The sequence below is a fragment of the Kogia breviceps genome, chromosome 3 (genome assembly GCF_026419965.1).
Source record: "Kogia breviceps isolate mKogBre1 chromosome 3, mKogBre1 haplotype 1, whole genome shotgun sequence".
Classification (NCBI taxonomy): Eukaryota; Metazoa; Chordata; class Mammalia; order Artiodactyla; family Physeteridae; genus Kogia; species Kogia breviceps.
The window spans coordinates 101,811,665-101,831,106 of NC_081312.1; the positions used below are offsets into that span (position 1 = coordinate 101,811,665).

Sequence of the window (19,442 nt, forward strand, 5' to 3'; positions counted from 1 at the left end):
GGTTCCGGGGAGGGCGTGGCTTCTCAGTGGTTTGAAAGTTCCGGCATGGGAGCGTCTTCGTGCTTTCATCGGAGAGGAGTCTAGAGGTGTCATTGTTACAGGGCGCAGGTCACGGGAGCGGGGCTTGGCGTGAGGTTTACAGCCCCGCGATTCCCCCACTGTCTTGGGACGCATGCAGAGTCCTTCGGTTGCTCCGGGTGCTTACAGCGCCGCAGGTGAGAACTCCCACTGCCGGGCTCTTGGGCACATCGCGGACCCCGGATCCCCTCCCGCCTCGACCCTTCGCTCCCAGAGGGCCCTTTCCCGAGCGGCCTCTACAGACACGCCTCAACCTTGCAGCCCTCACCAGAAAACGGCCTGCCTTCGGGTGAAGTCAGCCTCTTCTGTGCTTCTCGCCTCTGGCTTCTCGTGGCGACCCTACCTTTGAGGGCATATCAGGAACCCAACAATGACTTCCTCCAAAAGTTGGTTCGTTGAGAGAAGTTACCAAGCCGGGTTCCTCTTACGCCCCAGCATGCAATGGTGGGAATCAATTCGGGCAGGGCAATTTCCTCTGAACTCTTAGAGAAACTGCATACAGTCGTCCCTCGGTATCCGCGGGGGCTTTCTTCCAGGTCCCCACCCCACCCCGTGGATACCAAAATCCGCGGATACTTAAATCCCTTATATAAAATGGCATAGTACAGTCGGCACTCCATATCCTCGGATGCGGAGCCCGCTGGTACCGAGGGCTGACTGTTAGATGCGTGATTAAAATAGATGGTGTTTGCACAGAGGTTAGGATTAGCCAACTATTCTGATTGGACTGTACTCGAGGAATTAATTCAAGGACTAAGGAAAGCAAAAAACAAAAAACAAAAAACCCACAGGTGAATAAAAAAATAATGAGGTTGGTCCTAGCAGCTAAAGGCTGATCCTGTGTGCACAAATGTAAAAGCATGACTCTGCAACGTCCCAATGTACAGCCTGGGACTAAGGCAGCAGCTGTGAGCAGGATAGGTTGACTGAGTAGAGCAGGTAAACTGCAGGGCCTCCGAGGGCCTGACACTGGAGGCTAGTCATTTCTCTGCTCTTCTAATACGGGAGATTTTCACGAAAGTCTGTCACTGTCTTCTTGCTGAACCCTAGGTTCATCATAGTTGTCCCCAAAGTAGCCTCGCCCCCATCATACCCATTTTTAGATATAACCTCTCTTTCAGAAATCTTTCCTAACTATCCAGCCCTTTGTAAGCTCCTTCTTCTCTTATCTACTAAGGTACTTGCACCTGAACCACATACTTTAGTGTTTTATTAAACTTTGTTCAATACTGTGCCTTGACTTCCTGCTGGAGAAGACAGGGACCCTGTCTTCATCTGGTTTTCGTCATAGCAGAACTGAATATACTAGGTGCTTATGAGTTTCTTGTTTTTATTCACTTCATTATAAGCTCCGTAGGAGAATAAGCAATGACTATCTAATCCTCCACTTTATCTTCAGCAGTTGACCAGGACCTGGCACATAGTAGGTGAGCAATAAATGTGTGTTGAATAAAGAATTCATCTATCAAATATGGCTGTCTTGCTGTAGCTTGTTGCCCCCAGGAAAGGCGGTACGCCTCTCTGAGTTCTGAATTGTACATTGTAATGATAAATTATTAAATGAGTAAATGAATGAAGGAATAACCCAGGACCAAACAGGTTCTTTGGGAACCAATTTACCAAATAGGTGCGGTGGCCAGATGCAAGGGTCAGATTCTAGATAAAATCAGAAGTCTGGACACAAGACAAATGACCAGACATGGTAAAAAAGAAAGTGTCCAGGCCCAGTCGTTCCGTCAATCCATATTTGGAGACATATACCCTCATTAGCTTTCTCTGAGAAAGTGGTGGACAATTTTTCATTAAACCTTCAAGAGACTATTTGCTATTGGAAAACAAGTTATGAGACTGCACATTTGGGATTCCCTGGTGGCGCAGTGGTTAAGAATCTGCCTGCCAATGTAGGGGACATGGGTTCAAGCCCTGGCCCGGGAAGATCCCACATGCCACAGAGCAACTAAGCCCATGTGCCACAACTACTGAGCCCATGCACCACAGCTACTGAAGCCTGCGTGCCTAGAGCCTGTGCTCTGCAACAAGAGAAGCCACGACAATAAGGAGCCCACGCACTGCAACGAAGAGTAGCCCCTGCTCACAACTAGAGAAAGCCCGTTCACAGCAAGGAAGACCCAACGCAGCCAAAAATAAAAACAAACAAATAAATAACTAAATTTATTTTTTTTTAAAAGAGTGCACATTTGCATTTTTAAAATAACTATAAAATTAATATGGGGATTTCTGGTTCTGGCAAGACAGCAAATGAAAATCATCTGTAAGTACTCCTGCTACAAACAAAAATGTATAAAATAATACATCTATTAAAAATCACGTAACTGTGGTCACAGGAGAAATGGGAAATCCTCAGATGCTAAAAATGAAGGGGTAACTGGAAAAAAGTAGTGAGCTTTGGAAGCTGATGAGCACCTTTCCAGAGAGAATAGTGGTCCTGGAAGCCTTGCTTGGAGATTTTTCTTTTAACACCAAAACATTGGGCTGGGCCCTTGAGCAACTGAAACTGATACCACTACATAAAGTTGAAACCTTTAAAAGATTTGCATGGTGGTAAGACTGCACTGCCAATGCAGGGGGCCCAGGTTCGATCCCTGGTCAGGGAACTAGATCCCACATGCCGCAACTAAAGATCCCACATGCCGCAACTAAGATCCTGCATGCTGCAACTAAGACCCAATGCAGCCAAATAAATAAATATTTTTTAAAAACTAAAAGATTTTCCTCCTAAGTAAAAGGACAGAGTACAAAAAACCAAAACCCCAAACCCATGCATCAGCACTGAGAGAAGATAAGAAAAGTTCTCTGCTTGGCTATGAAGGCAGGTCAGTGAAAGGGGAGTTGACGTGTGAAAGAACAGTCTTCCCTGAGAATTTGAAACCCTAAACTGTACTTTGTGTAAGTTTGTGGCCAAACTTTCCCAGAACTGTCCAAAATTGGTCCCTGGGTCTGCATTTTAACATTACAGTTAAACTAGGGAATTCTATTAACAGATTAAAGATTCAGTGGCAGGAGGAAATGTGTAGTCAGTGACTTTTGGGTGAGTGAAGTTGACTAGCTGGTCTGCTTTTTTATTAAGGGGGAAAAAGGCAAATAACATGTCACTTAAGGCCTACAATTTAAATTTTTTAATCCAGTTCATTCTTTTACAGAAAGCAACAAAAACCAGATCTGTACGAATAAAAAATATAAAAACTGAAGACATGAAAATAAAATAATTAAGTTAGCATGCCCGAAGTGTTATCTTTGTTTTGTTTTGGCCATGGTGTGTGGCATATAGAATCTTAGTTCCCCAAACAGGGATCAAACCTGTGCCCCCTACAGTGGAAGTGTGAAGTCTTAAGCACTAGATGGCCAGGGATGTCCCTCAAAATGTTATCTTATTCTCAAGTTTTGTTAAGTCAACTTTATTTAGAAATAATTTACATACAATAAAATGTGTGCTTGGGACTTCTCTGGTGGTGCAGTGGTTAAGAATCCGTCTGCCAAAGCAGGGGACTTAGGTTCAAGCCCTGGTCCAGGAAGATCCCACATGATGTGGAGCAACTAAGCCCATGTGCCACAACTACTGAGCCTGTGATCTACAGCCTGTGAGCCACAGCTACTGAGCCCGCGACCACAACTACTGAAGCCCACATGTTTAGAGCCCATGGTCCACAACAAAGAGAAGCCACCTCAGTGAGAAACCTGCACACCGCAACGAAGAGCAGCCCCCTCTCGCTGCAACTAGAGAAAGCCTGTGCACAGCAACGAAGACCCAAGGCAGCCAAAATAAATTAATTAATTAAATAAATTTATTTTTATTTATTTTTTGCGGTTCGCGGGCCTCTCACCGTGTGGCCTCTCCTGTTGCGGAGCACAGGCTCCAGACGCGCAGGCTCAGCGGCCATGCCTCACGGGCCCAGCCGCTCCGCGGCACGTGGGATCTTCGCGGACGGGGGCACGAACCCGTGTCCCCTGCATCGGCAGGCGGACTCTTAACCACTGCACCACCAGGGAAGCTCAATAAATTTGTTTTTTTTAAAAAAAGTACGCTTAAAAGAAATTGGTCCTGGGGTTCTTGGTAAAGCAAATATAAATCCTTTTTGGAGCAACACTACCAAAACTCATGCCGCCATCCAACAGGAAAGAAGAAAACTAAACTGAAGATTTCACAGAAAGAATTAACAAATATTCATGGCAGAGAAGGCAGAACAAACAAGTCACAACACCAAAAATGTTAGATATTAGGAAGTCAATTTAAAAAGAGATGTAAAATAAGCATGAAAAAATTTATTAAAGTCACTGAAGAAGCTATCAGGACTTTAAGAAAGAATAACACATGATAAAAAAAGAACAGGCAGATTTGAGAAGAACCAAATAGAACTTTTAGAAGTAAGAAGTACTGTCACTAAAATTAAGAACTTAGCAGATGTAGGTCCTTGTCAAAAATGTATATTGTGAATATCTTCTCTCAGTTCGTGGCTTGTATTTTTATTCTCTTAATGGGATTTTTTTTTTTTTTTTTTTTTTTGGTACGCGGGCCTCTCACTGTTGTGGCCTCTCCCGTTGCGAAGCACAGGCTCCGGACGTGCAGGCTCAGCGGCCATGCCTCACGGGCCCAGCCGCTCCGCGGCATGTGGGATCCTACCGGACCGGGACACAAACCCGTGTCCCCTGCATCAGCAGGCGGACTCTCAACCATTGCGCCACCAGGGAAGCCCCTCTTAATGGGATTTTTAAAGAATTTCTTGAAAGTCTAATTTATGACATTTTATTTTGATGGGTAGAGCTTTTTGTGTCCTATTTTTAAAATCTCTGCCCTAATTATGAAGATATTTTCCTATGCTTCTGTAAATTTTATCTTTCACATTTAGGTCTATGATTAATTTCATATTAATTTTTATGTATAAAGTGAGATGGGAGTCAAGATTCTTATTTTCCATAGGTTATCAATTGATGAGAACTACTTTTTTAAAAAATCCCATCCCAACTGAATTTTACTGGCAGCTTTGTCATAAATAAGGTGACTGTTATCTATTGGTCCATTTCTGACTCTATTCTGTCCCACTGATGTATTTTTATATCCTTGTGCCACTAACCGTACAACTTGATTTCTGTAGCTTTAGAGTAGGTCTTGGCATCTGTTAACATAAGTCCTCCAAATTTATTTTGCTTTAACATGGCTCTATCACTAATAGGTGACAATTATTAACTTCTTTAATGTTTCTAAAAATATAATTTTATTGAATTAAATAAATCTTGTATTCAACAAAATTTAGATTGTACTGCATATGTTAGTAAACTGCATAATTCACTTTACTTGACTATTTCCCCATGTGCTCAAATTGTCTTTGAGAATGTGATATTTTTACTTTTATTTTAAAGTAGTTTCAAGTTTACAATTAAGTTGCAAAAATAGTATGAAATAATTCCCTCTTAACCACCCAAAGTCCCCAACTGTTGGGCTTCCCTGGTGGCGCAGTGGTTGAGAATCCGCCTGCCAATTCAGGGGACACAGGTTCAATCCCTGGTCCGGGAAGATCCCACATGCTGTGGAGCAACTAAGCCCACAAGCCACAACTACTGAGCCTGTGTGCCACAACTACTGAAGCCCGCGCACCTAGAGCCCATCCTCCACAACAAGAGAAGCCACCACAAGGAGAAGCCCATGCACCACAAGGAAGAGTAGCCTCCACTCTCCACAACTAGAGAAAGACTTCACACAGCAACGAAAACCCAACACAGCCAAAAATAAATAAAATTAAATCTTTATAAAAATAAATAAATAAAGCAACTATAGGGCTTCCCTGGTGGCGCGTGGATAGGAATCCGCCTGCCAACGCTGGGGACACGTGTTCGAGCCCTGGTCCGGGAAGATCCCACATGCCGCAGAGCAACTAAGCCCATGTACCACAACTACTGAGCCTGTACTCTAGAGCCCATGAGCCACAACTACTGAAGCCCGCGCGCCTAGAGCCCGTGCTCCACAACAAGAGAAGCCACCACAGTGAGAAGGCCATGTACTGCAAGGAAGAGTAGCCCCTGCTCACCGCAACTAGAGAAAGCCCACACAGCAATGAAGACCCAACGCAGCCAAAAATAAATAAATAAAACAAATAAATTTATAAAAAATAAATGAAGCAACTATACCCCAATTTTTTTTTTGTGTGTGTGTGTGTGTGTGTGTGTGTGTGTGTGGTACGTGGGCCTCTCACTGCTGAGGCCTCTCCTGTTGTGGGGCACAGGCTCCAGACGCACAGGCCCAGCGGCCATGGCTCATGGGCCCAGCCGCTCCACAGCACGTGGGATCCTCCCGGACCGGGGCACGAACCCATATCCCCTGCATCGGCAGGCGGACTCTCAACCACTGCACCACCAGGGAAGCCCACCCCAATTTTTTAAAAAAATCTTTTTAAAGGGTACAGTACACTAAGAGGTCCAAACTGAATTGCATTTCCAGGTTCACATGTGAACAAACCTTCACCCCTCAATGAACCAGAGATTCTAGGGATCCAACACGCTGAGGTTAACCCAGGGCCAAATTGAACATTCAGGGCAGTTCTCAAAGTATTGAGCTTCATAGCCTGAGAATACATCTCTACACTTGGATTAGAGTCTGATCAGCTCTAAAGGGGATGGGAGGTGGGGGGGAATAAAAAAATTTTTTTTAAATTAAAAGCTCAGATGGGTTTTAGTGGGAAATTGAATTTCAAGACCACAATCTGGGCACTAGGGATGCTTATTTCTACTGGATTGGTCATTATTTCTAAGCTGCTTCAGTGGAGAGAGCTAGGGAGAGAGCTAGATCTATATCTATATATAGATTTATGCTTATAAAGATAGAAATAGAAATAATTTATACTGCTACTTCAAATTCAAGACTACAGGGGTTTATGTAACCTTTTGTATATTACATGTTTCTTTCCTTTTCCACACTGAGAATCCTAGTTCTCAAGAAAATAGGGGATTCCCACAAGCTATCTATTTTACACATGGTATGTCAAACCTAATCTCCCAATTCGTCCCACCCTCCCCTTCCCCTCCGATGTCCACATGTCCATTCTCTACGTCTACGTCTCTATTACTGCCCTACAAAAAGTTTCATCTGTACCATATTTCTAGATTCCACATATATGCATTAATATACGATATTTGTTTTTCTCTTTCTGGCTTACTTCACTCTGTATGACAGTCTCTAGGTCCATCCACGTCTCTGCAACTTTATATTTTGTACACCAAATTATAAATATATTTTATACTCTGCTATCTGGAAAGGTAGGAAGTGTGGCTCAAGTGGCGGGGCGCAGGATTAGATGCTGCCTGGGTGAGTGAGGAGTGTGCGGCACCGCAGGAAGTGCGTGCAAATGGCTCTGCAGTCCTGGGCTGTCCCTATGGGGAGGGGAGCGTGTGGGTCTGGGTGAGTGTGTGAGTGTGCAAGCTGCCACGCCAGAGAGAGCTGTAAGGCTCAAAGTCTGCCGGCAGCCAGTAGCCACAGCACAGGGCCGACTCCTCTTCCCGGGGCATGCCCCCTCCAGCTCGTACTGGGATATGCCAGGTGAGCCCCAGGACAGTGGAATGCAGGCCCCCTTGGGAGCGGGCAGTGGTCCAGGGGTTTGCTTTACTCAGCAGCTATGTATAGTGCTGGCAGAGGGCGTTCCACGGGAACTCTCAGTTTGAGTAAAGGAGTGCATCTGTCCTGTAATTTTCCAAGGGGAGAGATGAAAATATGAATTTGGAGAGTAACTAGGGCTGAGATTCTGGGGCTGCGCCTGTGTCTTTCTGTTCTTCCTCCTGAAATCTGTTCTCCCTCCTCCAGGTGGCTTCCTGTTTGAAGGGCTCTCTGATGATGAGGATGACTTTCACCCAGTAAGTGGCCTGGCTGCCTGCCATTTGGGGGAGATGGTGCTGGGGATGCACCCCTCCCTGGGACCTGGCATGCCCCAGCTGGGAGGGGAGCTGAGGCCCTTTGGTGACCCAGCTATGTCATACTATTGCTGTCTGAACCTGGCAGCTTGGGGAGGTTCCCCAAGAACTGTTCCTGGAGCGGGGCTGGGGTTCATTTGAGAACGTCACAGGGCTGCCTCCCTGATTCTTGGTGCCTCTCTTGCTCAGAGCGCCAGGTCCACGCCCTCGAGCAGCACACCCAGCTCCCGCCCAGCTTCGCTGGGGTACAGTGGAGCTGCGGGGCCCCGGCCTATCACCCAGAGCGAGCTGGCCACCGCCCTGGCCCTGGCCAGCACTCCGGAGAGCAGCTCTCACACGCCAACTCCTGGCACCCAGGTATGGAGAGAGGGCGGGAAGATCAAGGCCAGGCCCCTAAGGGAGAAGGTCCCAGTGGTAGAATGGATTTACCTTTGATGATCCCGGTGCTAGATCTGCTTTGAGCCGAACACTACCTGGAGCCCTGGTGGGTCCTGCTGCAGCTCAGGCGACCTCCCGTCACGAGCCTTTAGGGCTTAGAAGTCTGGGGTTCATCACGGGCCTGATTAACTCCTGCCAGCACTTTGGAAGAACCTCCCATCACACAGTATACCCTTCCTTGTCCCTGAAAGTGGCCAGACATCACAGGCTTAAGCATTCCTGGTGACGGTCACTCCAGCTTGCAAGGCCATCTCTCCCAGTGCTGGGTCCTAGGCTAGGTCGGGGGCTCCATTCCATCTCCCTGGAGCAAAAGAGAACAGACCCTTTCCTGCCCACATAGAGAGCTTTTGGGTACCTCTGTGTGGTTGTCTCATGCAGGCCCCTGCTGGGAGGCTGTCGTGGGGCACCCAGGGGCACCCTGGGGTGATGTGACATCAGTGGGTATGTGCTGGGAGACTGAGGTGTCTGTGAGTGTGGCGCTGACCCTGGTTTGTCTCTAGGGCCATTCCTCAGGGACCTCCCCAGTGTCATCTGGCGTCCAGTCAGGGACGCCCATCACCAATGATCTCTTCAGCCAAGCTCTACAGCATGCGCTGCAGGCCTCCGGGCAGCCCAGCCTTCAGGTCAGTCTTCCCCACTCGTGATGTTCACATGGCTTCTTAGTTACTTTGGACACTGAGCTTTCTTCTGCTCTCTGGAGGCCCTTCCCACTTGGCCTGCTTTGCTCCAGGAACAGCTGGGGCGTGGCAGTGTGACAGGAGAGGAGGCTCCCAGCAAGGGCAGTTGTCCCCGTGGCTTCTGCTCCTGCCCCCAGTGAGCACGGCCAGGCTCCGCTGACCACCTGGCTTGAACACTTGTGGCAGTTTTAGTTGAAGAGACACTCCTCCGTTCTGTGAGCGGTGACTGAGCCTTGAGCATGTATATAGCGGTCCTGGGTCCAGCTCCTGGGGCAGAGACGAGCCAGTGCTGATCCCTGCCATGGAGGGGTGCCAGGCAGTTACTGCAGTGAGGGAGCAGCAGGGCGAGAAGCCCAGCCCAGGCTTGAGGTGAGGGCCTAGGTCAGGGAAAACTTTTCTGAGGAAGGGGTGTTTGGACTGACTGTCAAATAATTAGTTAGAGGTTAGCTAGGCAGGGAAGGGGTGTTTGGTTGAGGGGACACGGTATTCCGGCAGACACAGCCAATCTTAGAAATGGCCTATGAAAGTCCACCTATGACATTCCACCTTATGTCAGTTCACCTGTGACATTCCACCCCTGAGACTAGTCTGAAATCATGGTGTCTGCCACACTCTGGATATTGTTGCTGGGTTAATAATGAAGCTTGGCTTAATGTCTCATCCTATACCTAAATTCTCAGCCAGATTATTCACCCTCAGAAAAGTAATTTTTTTTTCTTTTAAATTTTGACTGTGCTGGCATGCAAGCTTAGTTGCCCCGCGGCATGTGGGATCTTAGTTCCCTGACCAGGAATGGAACTTGCATCACCTGCACTGGAAGGCAGATTCTTAACCACTGGACCACCAGGGAAGTCGCCTCAGAAAAGTAATCTTATTTTCTTTCTGGTATCATTATCAGAAAACTCTGGTGAAAGCTATTCAGGCCATGAGTCTTAGCTATATGGTCCTAATGTAGCTATGACTTATCTCACTTTCTTTTTTTTTTTTGGCTGCGTTGGGTCTTTGTTGCTGTGCCCGGGTGGGGATGACTCTGTGTTGCAGTGCGTGGGCTTCTCATTGCGGTGGCCTCTCTTGTTGCGGAGCACAGGCTCAAGGCACATGGGCTTCACTAGTTGCAGCTCTCGGTCTTGGTAGTTGCAGCACAGGCTCTAGGGCGCAAGGGCTTTGGTAGTTGCAGTGCATGGGTTCAGTAGTTGTGGCTCGCAGGCTCAGTAGTTGTGGCTTGCGGGCTCTAGAGAGCAGGCTCAGTAGTTGTGGCACACGGGCTTAGTTGCTCTGCAGCATGTGGGATCTTCCCAGACCAGGGATTGAACCTGAGTCCCCTGCATTGGCAGGCGGATTCTGAACCACTGCACCACCAGGGAAGTCCCTCATCTCACTTTCAAATTGAGTGTTGAGGCACTTTCCAACCCAGAATTCCATACTTGGGTGGAATTTGCTTTGCACATTACTTCACAATAGCCAAAAGGTAGAAGCAGCCCTAGCGTCCATCAATAGATGAATGGGTAAACAAAATGTGTATACACATACAATGGAGTATCATTCAACCTTAAAAAGGAAGGAAATTCTGCCACATGCTACAACATGGATGAACATTGAAGACATTATGCTAAGTGAAATTAGCCAGTCACAAAAAGACTGTATGATTCCACTTCTATGAGGCACCTAGTAGTAGTCCAATTCATAGAGACAGAAAGTAAAATGGTGATTGCCAGGGGCTGGGGAGCAGGGAGAATGGGGAGTGTTGTTTAATGGATACAGAATTTCAGTTTGGGAAGATAAAGAAGTTCTTGAGATAGATGGCGGTGATGGTTGAACAATAATGTGAGTGTACTTAATGCCACTGAACTGTACACTTAAATGGTTAAAATGGTAAATTTCATGTTATGTATATTTAACTGCAATATTAAAAAATACATAGAAGACACCCAACCACCACCAGAAAAAGAGGACACATCAAAATTTGAATGATTCCACCCATCTCTCTGCTGGAACTCCTCCAACCCTTCGCTTGACTGGAGGCTATTCTGTAATGGAGATTATGAGTTCACTAAAATGGTTGTAAAATATAAAAATATGTCTTGCTGCATACGTGGGTCTCTTTCTTCTCCTAGAGCCTGAAATAAAAATGGGCGAAGAAGAAATAACTACCTTTATGGCTGAACATTTATTTCACAAATGTTCAAGTGCCTTCTTTATGCCAGGAGCTGTGGAAGGTGTGAAAATGAAGCATATACAAGAAGTTCATGGTCTAGAAGGGGAAATGTCCATGCATAAATTTTTCCGTGAATAATTTTAATATCAGATAAAATATAAAATGTGCCCTTTTCTGCGCCCTTAAAGCACCCTGTACTTCTCTCAATTATTGTATATGTTTCACTATATTGTCATTAACTTCATTTTTCTTTCTCCCACAAGTTGCAGATTGTGTTGATGGCCCAATTCATCATCCTCCCTAGATCCATACCCTTTACCACATAACTCTGCAGTGCCCGTGAGCGGAGTAACCTGCCTTCCCCTTGATTCTAGCTTTTACCACATGACTTACTTTGGCCAATGGAATGTTAGCAGGTATGATGAAAACAGAGGCTTGAAATGGACTTGAACATTGGGAGCTGCCCTTTTGCACCACTGCCATCAGCAGGAGAACAGGCCTGGGCTAGCCTGCTGGAGGACATGTTGCAGAGCTGAGTCACCTAAACTGCTCTAGAAGAGGCCAGCCTAGGTTAGCTGTCTATCAGATGACCTATAGACATGTCACTCAGGCCAGACAAGAAAAGTGTACAAATTATCATTTGTATAACCAGATGAATTATTTTTACAGAGTGTACACATCTATATAATCACTACCCAAAACAAAAATGAGAGTTTAGCAGCACTCAGAAGCAGCTCGCAGGCTCCTTCCCAGTCATTAGCCACCTCCTCCTCCAGAGGTAACCATTACCTTGACATCTAACCATAGATTAGTGTTTGCCTGCTCTTGAACTTCTTCTAAATGGAATCATACCATACATAGTCTTTCATGTCTGGCTTCTGCCACTTAACATCATATTAATGAGATTCTTCCAGTTTGCTGTGAATAGCAGTAGTAGTCCCTTCATTTTCATTGCTTTATAGTATAACATAGTTTGGATATAACACAATGTATTTATTAATTCTACTGTTGATGTACTTTTGGATTATTTTCCAGTTAGAACTATTAGGAATAATGCTGCAATGACTATTCTTACATATGTCTTTTGGTGAGTATATGTATGCATTTCTGTTCCATACATAGTTAAGAGTAGAATTGTCAGGATATAGGATAAATGTATGTTCAGCTTAATACATATTGCCAAACAGACTTCCCAGGTAGGTGTACCACTTTACACTCCCAGCAGAAATGTTGAGTACCACTTTCTCCACATCCTTGCCAACACTGGGTATTGTCAAGTATTTAAAAACATTTTTTGGGACTTCCCTGGTGGCTCAGTGGTTAAGAATTCACCTGCCAATGCAGGGGACACGGATTCGAGCCGTGGTCCAAGAAGATCCCACATGCCGCGGAGCACTAGGCCTTTGTGTCACAACTACTGAGCCTGCGCTCTAGAGGCCATGAACCACAACTACTGAAGTCCGCATGCCTATAGCCTGTGCTCTACAACAAGAGAAGACACTGCAATGAGAAGCCCACTCACCACAACAAATAGTAGCCCCCGCCTGCTGCAACTAGAGAAAGCCCGCACGCAGCAACAAAGGCCCAACGCAGCCAAAAATAAATAAATACATACATAAATAATTAAATTAAATTAAAATTTTTTTTTATTTTTGGCCACACCATGTGGCTCGTGGGATCTTAGTTCCCTGACCGGGGATTGAACCCAGACCCTCAGCAGTGAGAGTGCAGAGTCCTAACCACTGGACTGCCAGGGAATTCCCAAATCTTTTTAATCTTAGCCATTCTGATGGGTATGTAGTAATATCTCATTTTGATTTTAATTTACATATCCCTTATGACTAATGAGCATGAGTATATTTTCATATGAACATTTGAATATCCTCTTGTGTGAAGTGTCTGTTCATATAAGATTCAAGTTTGTACTGCATAGACTCTTCTACAGTAGGATCAAAAGGGCAACTAGGCAGGTCATGAGGCTCACAGCAAGAGATCCTAAAGATGAAAAAGAACTTTGCATCAGCTCTAACCCAGCCTTTGCATCATTCCAGCATCAGGAATGATACAGTGGGATTCCAGCATAAGACCCTGAACTCTAGGAAACCTCAAATCAGTACACAAGAAATAGACAATGGGTTGGACACATGCAATGTGGGGATCTTCAAGGAAAACCCATTGTCTTGTTGCTAATAGACTCACAAGTTGTCAGATGTTCTGGAAACACCAGGACTTCGGGGTCTGGTCCTCGGCCACACAGGCTCAGTAAAGAGCTTTTGCTGACAAAGTGAGTCAGCAATTAATGTAGAAATCAGAATGCTGAGGAATTCCCTGGCAGTCCAGTGGTTAGGACTTCATGCTTACACTGCCGAGGGTCCAGGTTCAATCCCTGGTCGGGGAACTAAGATCCCACAAGCCGCACAGTGCAGCCAAAAAAAAAAAGCAAATTTAAAAATCAGAATGCTGATGTATTAATTCCCACCATGAACTAGAATTGCCAAGCATTCCAGTTTCTGATTAAGATACTCACTCTCTGTAAGAAAACAACTTGGGAAGTCAAATATAATCAGAAGGCTGCATGGTGAGCTGGAACCAGAGCACCAGAATGGGAGTGGGGGGCCAAGAATAGCAGGAGTGTGCTTCCAAGACCCTCACAGTAAAAATGGATCTGCCACTGGAACTGGACAGGATATGACCTTGGATGAGACCTCCCTCTCCCCAGCCAATGCTCAGATGAACACTGACAATGTCACTTCAGAGACCCTCCTTTTTTTCAGTGTTTCCACTGTCAACTAAACCCCCTTCTGACTGACTCCTTCTTCTTTAGCTACCCTAAGGACATATATTGGTTGTCTTCTTATTATCCATTTCCCCACCTCCTTACCCAGAGGTCCCTGGCCCCTTTTCAACAGACCATACTTTCCATTGGGGAATCCGATCCTTGCAGTTCCTGCAATGGTCCCATCCTAGATGTAGGTTTGGAGCTCACCACCTAGGCCAAGCCAATCTGTGCATTCCATCCTCTGAGCCCAGTGATAGGCTGAGCATGTCAGCTACAGATGCTGGGATGCTGATACTCTATATTTCCCACTGGGCATGAATGAGAAATCTTGTGGCCTTGGGAGCCATCTGAGGACCACAAGGGGAATCAGCCTCAGTTTATTCTGACATGGAGGAAGGCAGAGTGGAGAGCTGAAGAGAAACCGGAGTCTTAGTGATTTTCTTAAGCCATTGGATCAAGCAAGGACAGCTTCCAGACTTTTTAGTTACTTGAGCCAAGATATTCCTTTTCTTGTGTAAAACAGTTTGCATTGGTCTGGCAGAACTAGCTGATTATCCAATATCTAGTCTCTCTCTCTCTCTCTTTTTTAAAAATAAATAAATAAATTTATTTATTTATTTTTGGCTGCGTTGGGTCTTTGTTGCTGCACACGGGCTTTCTCTAGTTGCGGCGAGCAGGGGCTACTCTTCCATGCGATGTGCAGGGTTCTCATTGCGGTGGCTTCTCTTGTTGCGGAGCACAGGCTCTAGGCGCACAGGCTTCAGTAGTTGTGGCTCACAGGCTCAGTAGTTGTGGCACACGGACTTAGTTGCTCCGTGACATGTGGGATCTTCCCTCACCAGGGCTCGAATCTGAGTCCCCTGCATTGGCAGGCGGATTCTTAACCACTACACCACCAGGGAAGTCCCTAGTCTCTTCTTCTTTACTTACAGAACCCCCTTTTTTATTCATAGTTTAAAAATATTTGTCTCCCCTACTCCGCTGGAGCTAAGCGTGACAATGTGGCCAAGAAGATACTACTGAAAGTCCCTGGTAATACTTCTGGAAAAGTGATTTATTTCCTGATTAAAAAAGAAAGAGGGCAGATTCAACTGGCACATGCATTGTGCCTTTCCCAACCCCCTTTTTCCTGCCATCAAAGCAGGAAGAGTAACAGCCAAATTATGATCCTGAAGCCGAAAGACACTAAGGATGGCAGAAGAAGATAGAAAGAGCCTGATTCCTTGAGCAGCTGTACCAGTTCCCAGACTGCCTATACCAGACTCCTTGTAACATGAGAATAGTAAACCCCTTATAGGTTTAGCCACTTTGTTGGGTTTCTGTTAAATGCAGCCAAATGCAGTTCTATCACTTAGGGAATTCAGTACACTGAAGTGGGATGCTGCAAGTAATATAATCTGAAACGTGGATTTGTTGAGTGGTAGAGATGGGCTTTTGGGTTCTGAGTGTACATGCATTACAGACTGGAATGCCAATGACCTTGTTAGGCAGTGGTGGAACATTTGGTCAATTTGTTCTTCTATGGGAGATACCCCACATGCCAATAAAGTCTGTTGTGTTAGGGAAAATAACTGGAATGATTCAGAATGTTGGCACGTGCTGGTGACTTCGTTCTATTTTCAACAAAGTCCTGAGAGAGACCAATGAGCTAGAGTTATGCAGGCTGAATAAAAAAGGTAAGGAAGTACTGCTTCACTAAGAAAGGCTCTCTGGCTAGGGCCTGCAAATTTCCTTTGAGTGAACATCTCATAATTTGGAGACTTGCAGGGCTGAAAAAGATCATTGCTTCTGTTCTCCAAATAGGAGTGGTGGCTGCCAAGCAATAGCTTAGAAGATGAGACTGGTGTCCTGGGCCTTTCCTAAGCACCTTCCTTTAAGAATCACCACTCCACAGAAGATGTGGGGTCTTCAAAGTGTTCTCCTCCTCCTAGAGCCTTTTGTTTCCAGTTGTCTCAAGTAAGCTGAAGGCTAGAAGGATAAGCAGAACACAGAGGCCAACATGTAATAGAGGAGGGTTTTCAGGTTTACAGACTATGGCTACATAGGAGCTTCAGCTGTGGTTACTCACACATAGGATTGAAGAAGAAGCAAATAGACTGGAAGCCTACAACATTTTTGAGGGAATCATATCACCAAAAATGAAAATTTAAGGACCTGACCAGCAAAACCTTATCATTTTTCAACCCCAGGCCCCCAAACACACACAACAGAAAGGGCATCCACCCCAAAGTTACACTTCAGATATGGTTAAACAGGATAATGCACAAGAAGTCATCTCAAAAGCAGATGGAACTTGGACCATGGAGCACAATCAAAAAAGTTCCACCCAGAGGGTAGGTTGGCTGAGTAAGGAAATTACTGTCCGGCAGGGAGTCCTGGCTGCTCCTGTCTAGCAGAATCTGGTATTTTCCCATAGCTCTAATATTTGCAGTAGCTTTGATGTGTTTCCCATTCTTCCCTTTCCCATGTGGGAGTTTAATTTTGTTCCTTCTCCAATATTATATATGGGATATGTTGGGGGAAGATAACTTGGCTTTTAGTTTGTAGGTTACTGGACTTTGTATAAGGATTCATATCAGGGCTAAGTGGAGAAAACTGCATATGGGATAGAGACTCTGGCTTTTGAGATGGATGCAGTGTCTGGCTGAGACTTTGGAACTGTCCCCATCAGGGAGGGAGCATATTCTGTATATGGAAGTATGGATACCCAAAAGGTTGGACTGTGGCAGTCACTGCTTTCTTTCTACCCAGTAAGCATTCTCCATGTCTTCTTTACCATCAGAACCCTGAATTTGTTTAGGAAAGCAACGTGCCCATCTAAAAATCACATCAAAGTTTTCTGGCCATTGAGACTTAAGCAAAACTCTCCCAAAGATATCTTGAAAAGCTTTGCTTTCTGGTTATAAGTATCACTACTTCTCTCTTTTTCACTTATTTCTCCTTTTCTTGCCTGGAACCAGATGCAAACTTTAATCTTCAGGAAAGAATGAAGAGCATCGGAAATGGTAAATATGTGGATAAACGTCAAAGACTACTCTTCCCTCTTGATTTCTTTAAATTGCATGTGGCTATTTAAAAATAATGTGAGAGTTTCTTTTTTCTATGCCCTGGAACTTTTTAAGTAGCTTTGAAGGTTTGGTAGATTCTCCTATGAATTCTTCTGGGCCTTGTGAATTTTTGAGGAGTAATTATTTAATTTGTTTAAATTTTTTCTGTTTATTAGGGTCAATTTTGGTAAACAATATTTTCCTAGGAAATTATCTATTTAATCTATTATCTAATCTATTATCTATTTAATCTAATTATCTATTTAATCTAAATTATCTATTTAATCATTTTCAGATGTGTTTGTCTAGACGTGTGAAAAGTAGTATCTTAAGATTTTTAATTTTTCTTCTCTTTCAATGGTTATTTCCTCCTTGTCATTTCTTATCTTGCATACTTATACTCTTTCCCTTTTTCACCTGAGTAGTTTGTACATTTGACTGATTTTTCTTTATTTTCTGAGAACCAGCATTTGGATTTATTCTTTTTATTTTTCTGTTTTCACACTCATTAATTTCTGCTTATATCTTTAATAGTTCATTCATTCTGCTTCCTTTTGGTTTGCTTTGCTTTTATTTTTTTAATTTTTATTTGTTAATTAATTAATGTATTTATTTTTGGCTGCGCTGGGTCTTCGTTGCTGCACATGGGCTTTCTCTAGTTGAGGCGAGCAAGGGCTACTCTTTGTTGCTGTGCACGGGCTTCTCATTGCGGTGGCCTCTCTGTCACGGAGCACAGGCTCTAGGCGCACGGGCTTCAGTAGTTGTGGCTCGTGGGCTCAGTAGTTGTGGCTCACGGGCTTCAGTAGTTGTGGCACACGGGCTCTACAGCACAGGCTCAGTAGTTGTGGAGCACGGGCCTAGTTGCTCCGTGGCATGTGGGATCTTCCCGGACCAGGCCATGAACCCGTGTCCCCTGCATTGGCAGGCAGATTCTTCACCACTGCGCCACCAGGGAAGCCCTGCTTTTATTTTTGTAGCTTTTAAATTGATGTTTAATTCTACCTAGATATTTAGTGTAATAGTCTTCTAACAACTACTTTTGCAGCATCACATAGATTCAGATAAGCTGTTTTTCCATTATTGCTATTTTATAAAATTCTGCAATTTTGGTTTGTATTATCTTATTAACCCAAGAGTTGCTTAATACAGAGTTTTTAAATTTTCTAGGTGAAAGTTTCTTTTTGCTTTTAATTTTGTTATTAATTTATACTTTTATTGCACTGTGATTGGAGAATGCTGTTTATATTATTGCTCTTTTTAAAGTTATTGAGGACTTCCCTGGTGACACAGTGGTTGAGAATCTGCCTGCCAATGTAGCGGACACAGGTCTATCCCGGATCCGGGAAAATCCCACTTGCTGAGGAGCAGTTAAGCCCCTGTGCCACAACTACTGAGCCTGCGCTCTAGAGCCTGTGAGTCACAACTACAGAGCCCATGTGCTGCAACTACTGAAACCCGCGTGCCTAGAGCCCGTGCTCCTCAACAAGAGAAACCACTGCAGTAAGAAGCCCGCGCACTGCAACGAAGAGTAGCCCCCACTCGCTGCAACTAGAGAAAGCCTGCGCACAGCAACGAAGACCCAATGCAGCCAAAAGTAAAATATAAATAAAAATAAATAAATAAATTTACTGAGATTTTCTTTTGCAGCCTAATATATCATCAATTTTCACGAATGTTCCTTTCGATTACCCAGTAGCCAGTGCTCTGATCCACCGGGTCTCAGACCTGACCTCAGTGTTTCCCCTCTCACAATAGGATTCTCTCCCTCTGGGATAATTCTAGCTGATGTTGTGGCTCTGCTGGTTTCAGATATTTCTCTCTCCATTTACATGTAAATTGAGGCTCAAGGTACTCTCCCTCTCCTAGGATGCTGTAGATGAGGGCTGGGGTGATGTAATTTGCTTTCCTTGTTGATCTGTGTGGGTTTTGGAAGATTGTGAAGGGATTTAGGCATCTGCCATTATTCTACAGGCATCAGGAAGCTCTGTGATTTCTTTTTATCATACCTCTGCTGCTTTCTCTTCATTCCTGCCTTCCACTGGCTGAAATTTTCTCTTTTGCCCTTCCCTTCTCGTTGACATTGAAGTCACAGTTCTATTTCTGTTCTCTTAGCGGTAACCCTGAAAAATGTAGCATGCACATTTAGCTTAGCAAAGTCTAAAATTAATCAATATTGCTACCTTCCTTCCAAACAATATAAGGACCTTAGAATGCTTTAACTCCCATCAGCGCCCTCTCATGTTATTATTCATTCACTAAGCAATTTTGAGTTCCTACCGTGTGCCAGGTTGATATAATAATGAACGAAAGGTATGTGCCTGGCAGGTGCGGGGCACAGGGGTCCGTTTTCTAAT

The 19,442-nt window shown here is 44.8% G+C and overlaps 1 protein-coding gene across 4 annotated transcripts; it reads left to right on the forward strand.

Moving 5' to 3' along the window:
• The first annotated feature begins 18 nt into the window (after positions 1 to 18).
• Positions 19 to 18,722, forward strand: LOC131753412 (ubiquitin-like protein 7). Of its 4 annotated transcripts, none has more exons than XM_067029347.1 (7): positions 19 to 215; positions 7,886 to 7,935; positions 8,182 to 8,349; positions 8,931 to 9,053; positions 11,932 to 12,040; positions 17,002 to 17,046; positions 18,352 to 18,722. In XM_067029347.1, the coding sequence occupies exons 1-7, from the start codon at positions 173 to 175 to the stop codon at positions 18,447 to 18,449; spliced, it is 636 nt and encodes a 211-aa protein (XP_066885448.1). In that variant the 5' UTR covers positions 19 to 172; the 3' UTR covers positions 18,450 to 18,722. The 4 variants fall into 4 exon arrangements, with proteins under 4 accessions (XP_066885448.1, XP_066885450.1, XP_066885451.1 ...); XM_067029349.1 differs by having other exon boundaries at positions 18,406 to 18,722; XM_067029348.1 differs by lacking the exon at positions 19 to 215 and adding an exon at positions 7,601 to 7,624.
• Positions 18,723 to 19,442: the final 720 nt, after the last annotated feature.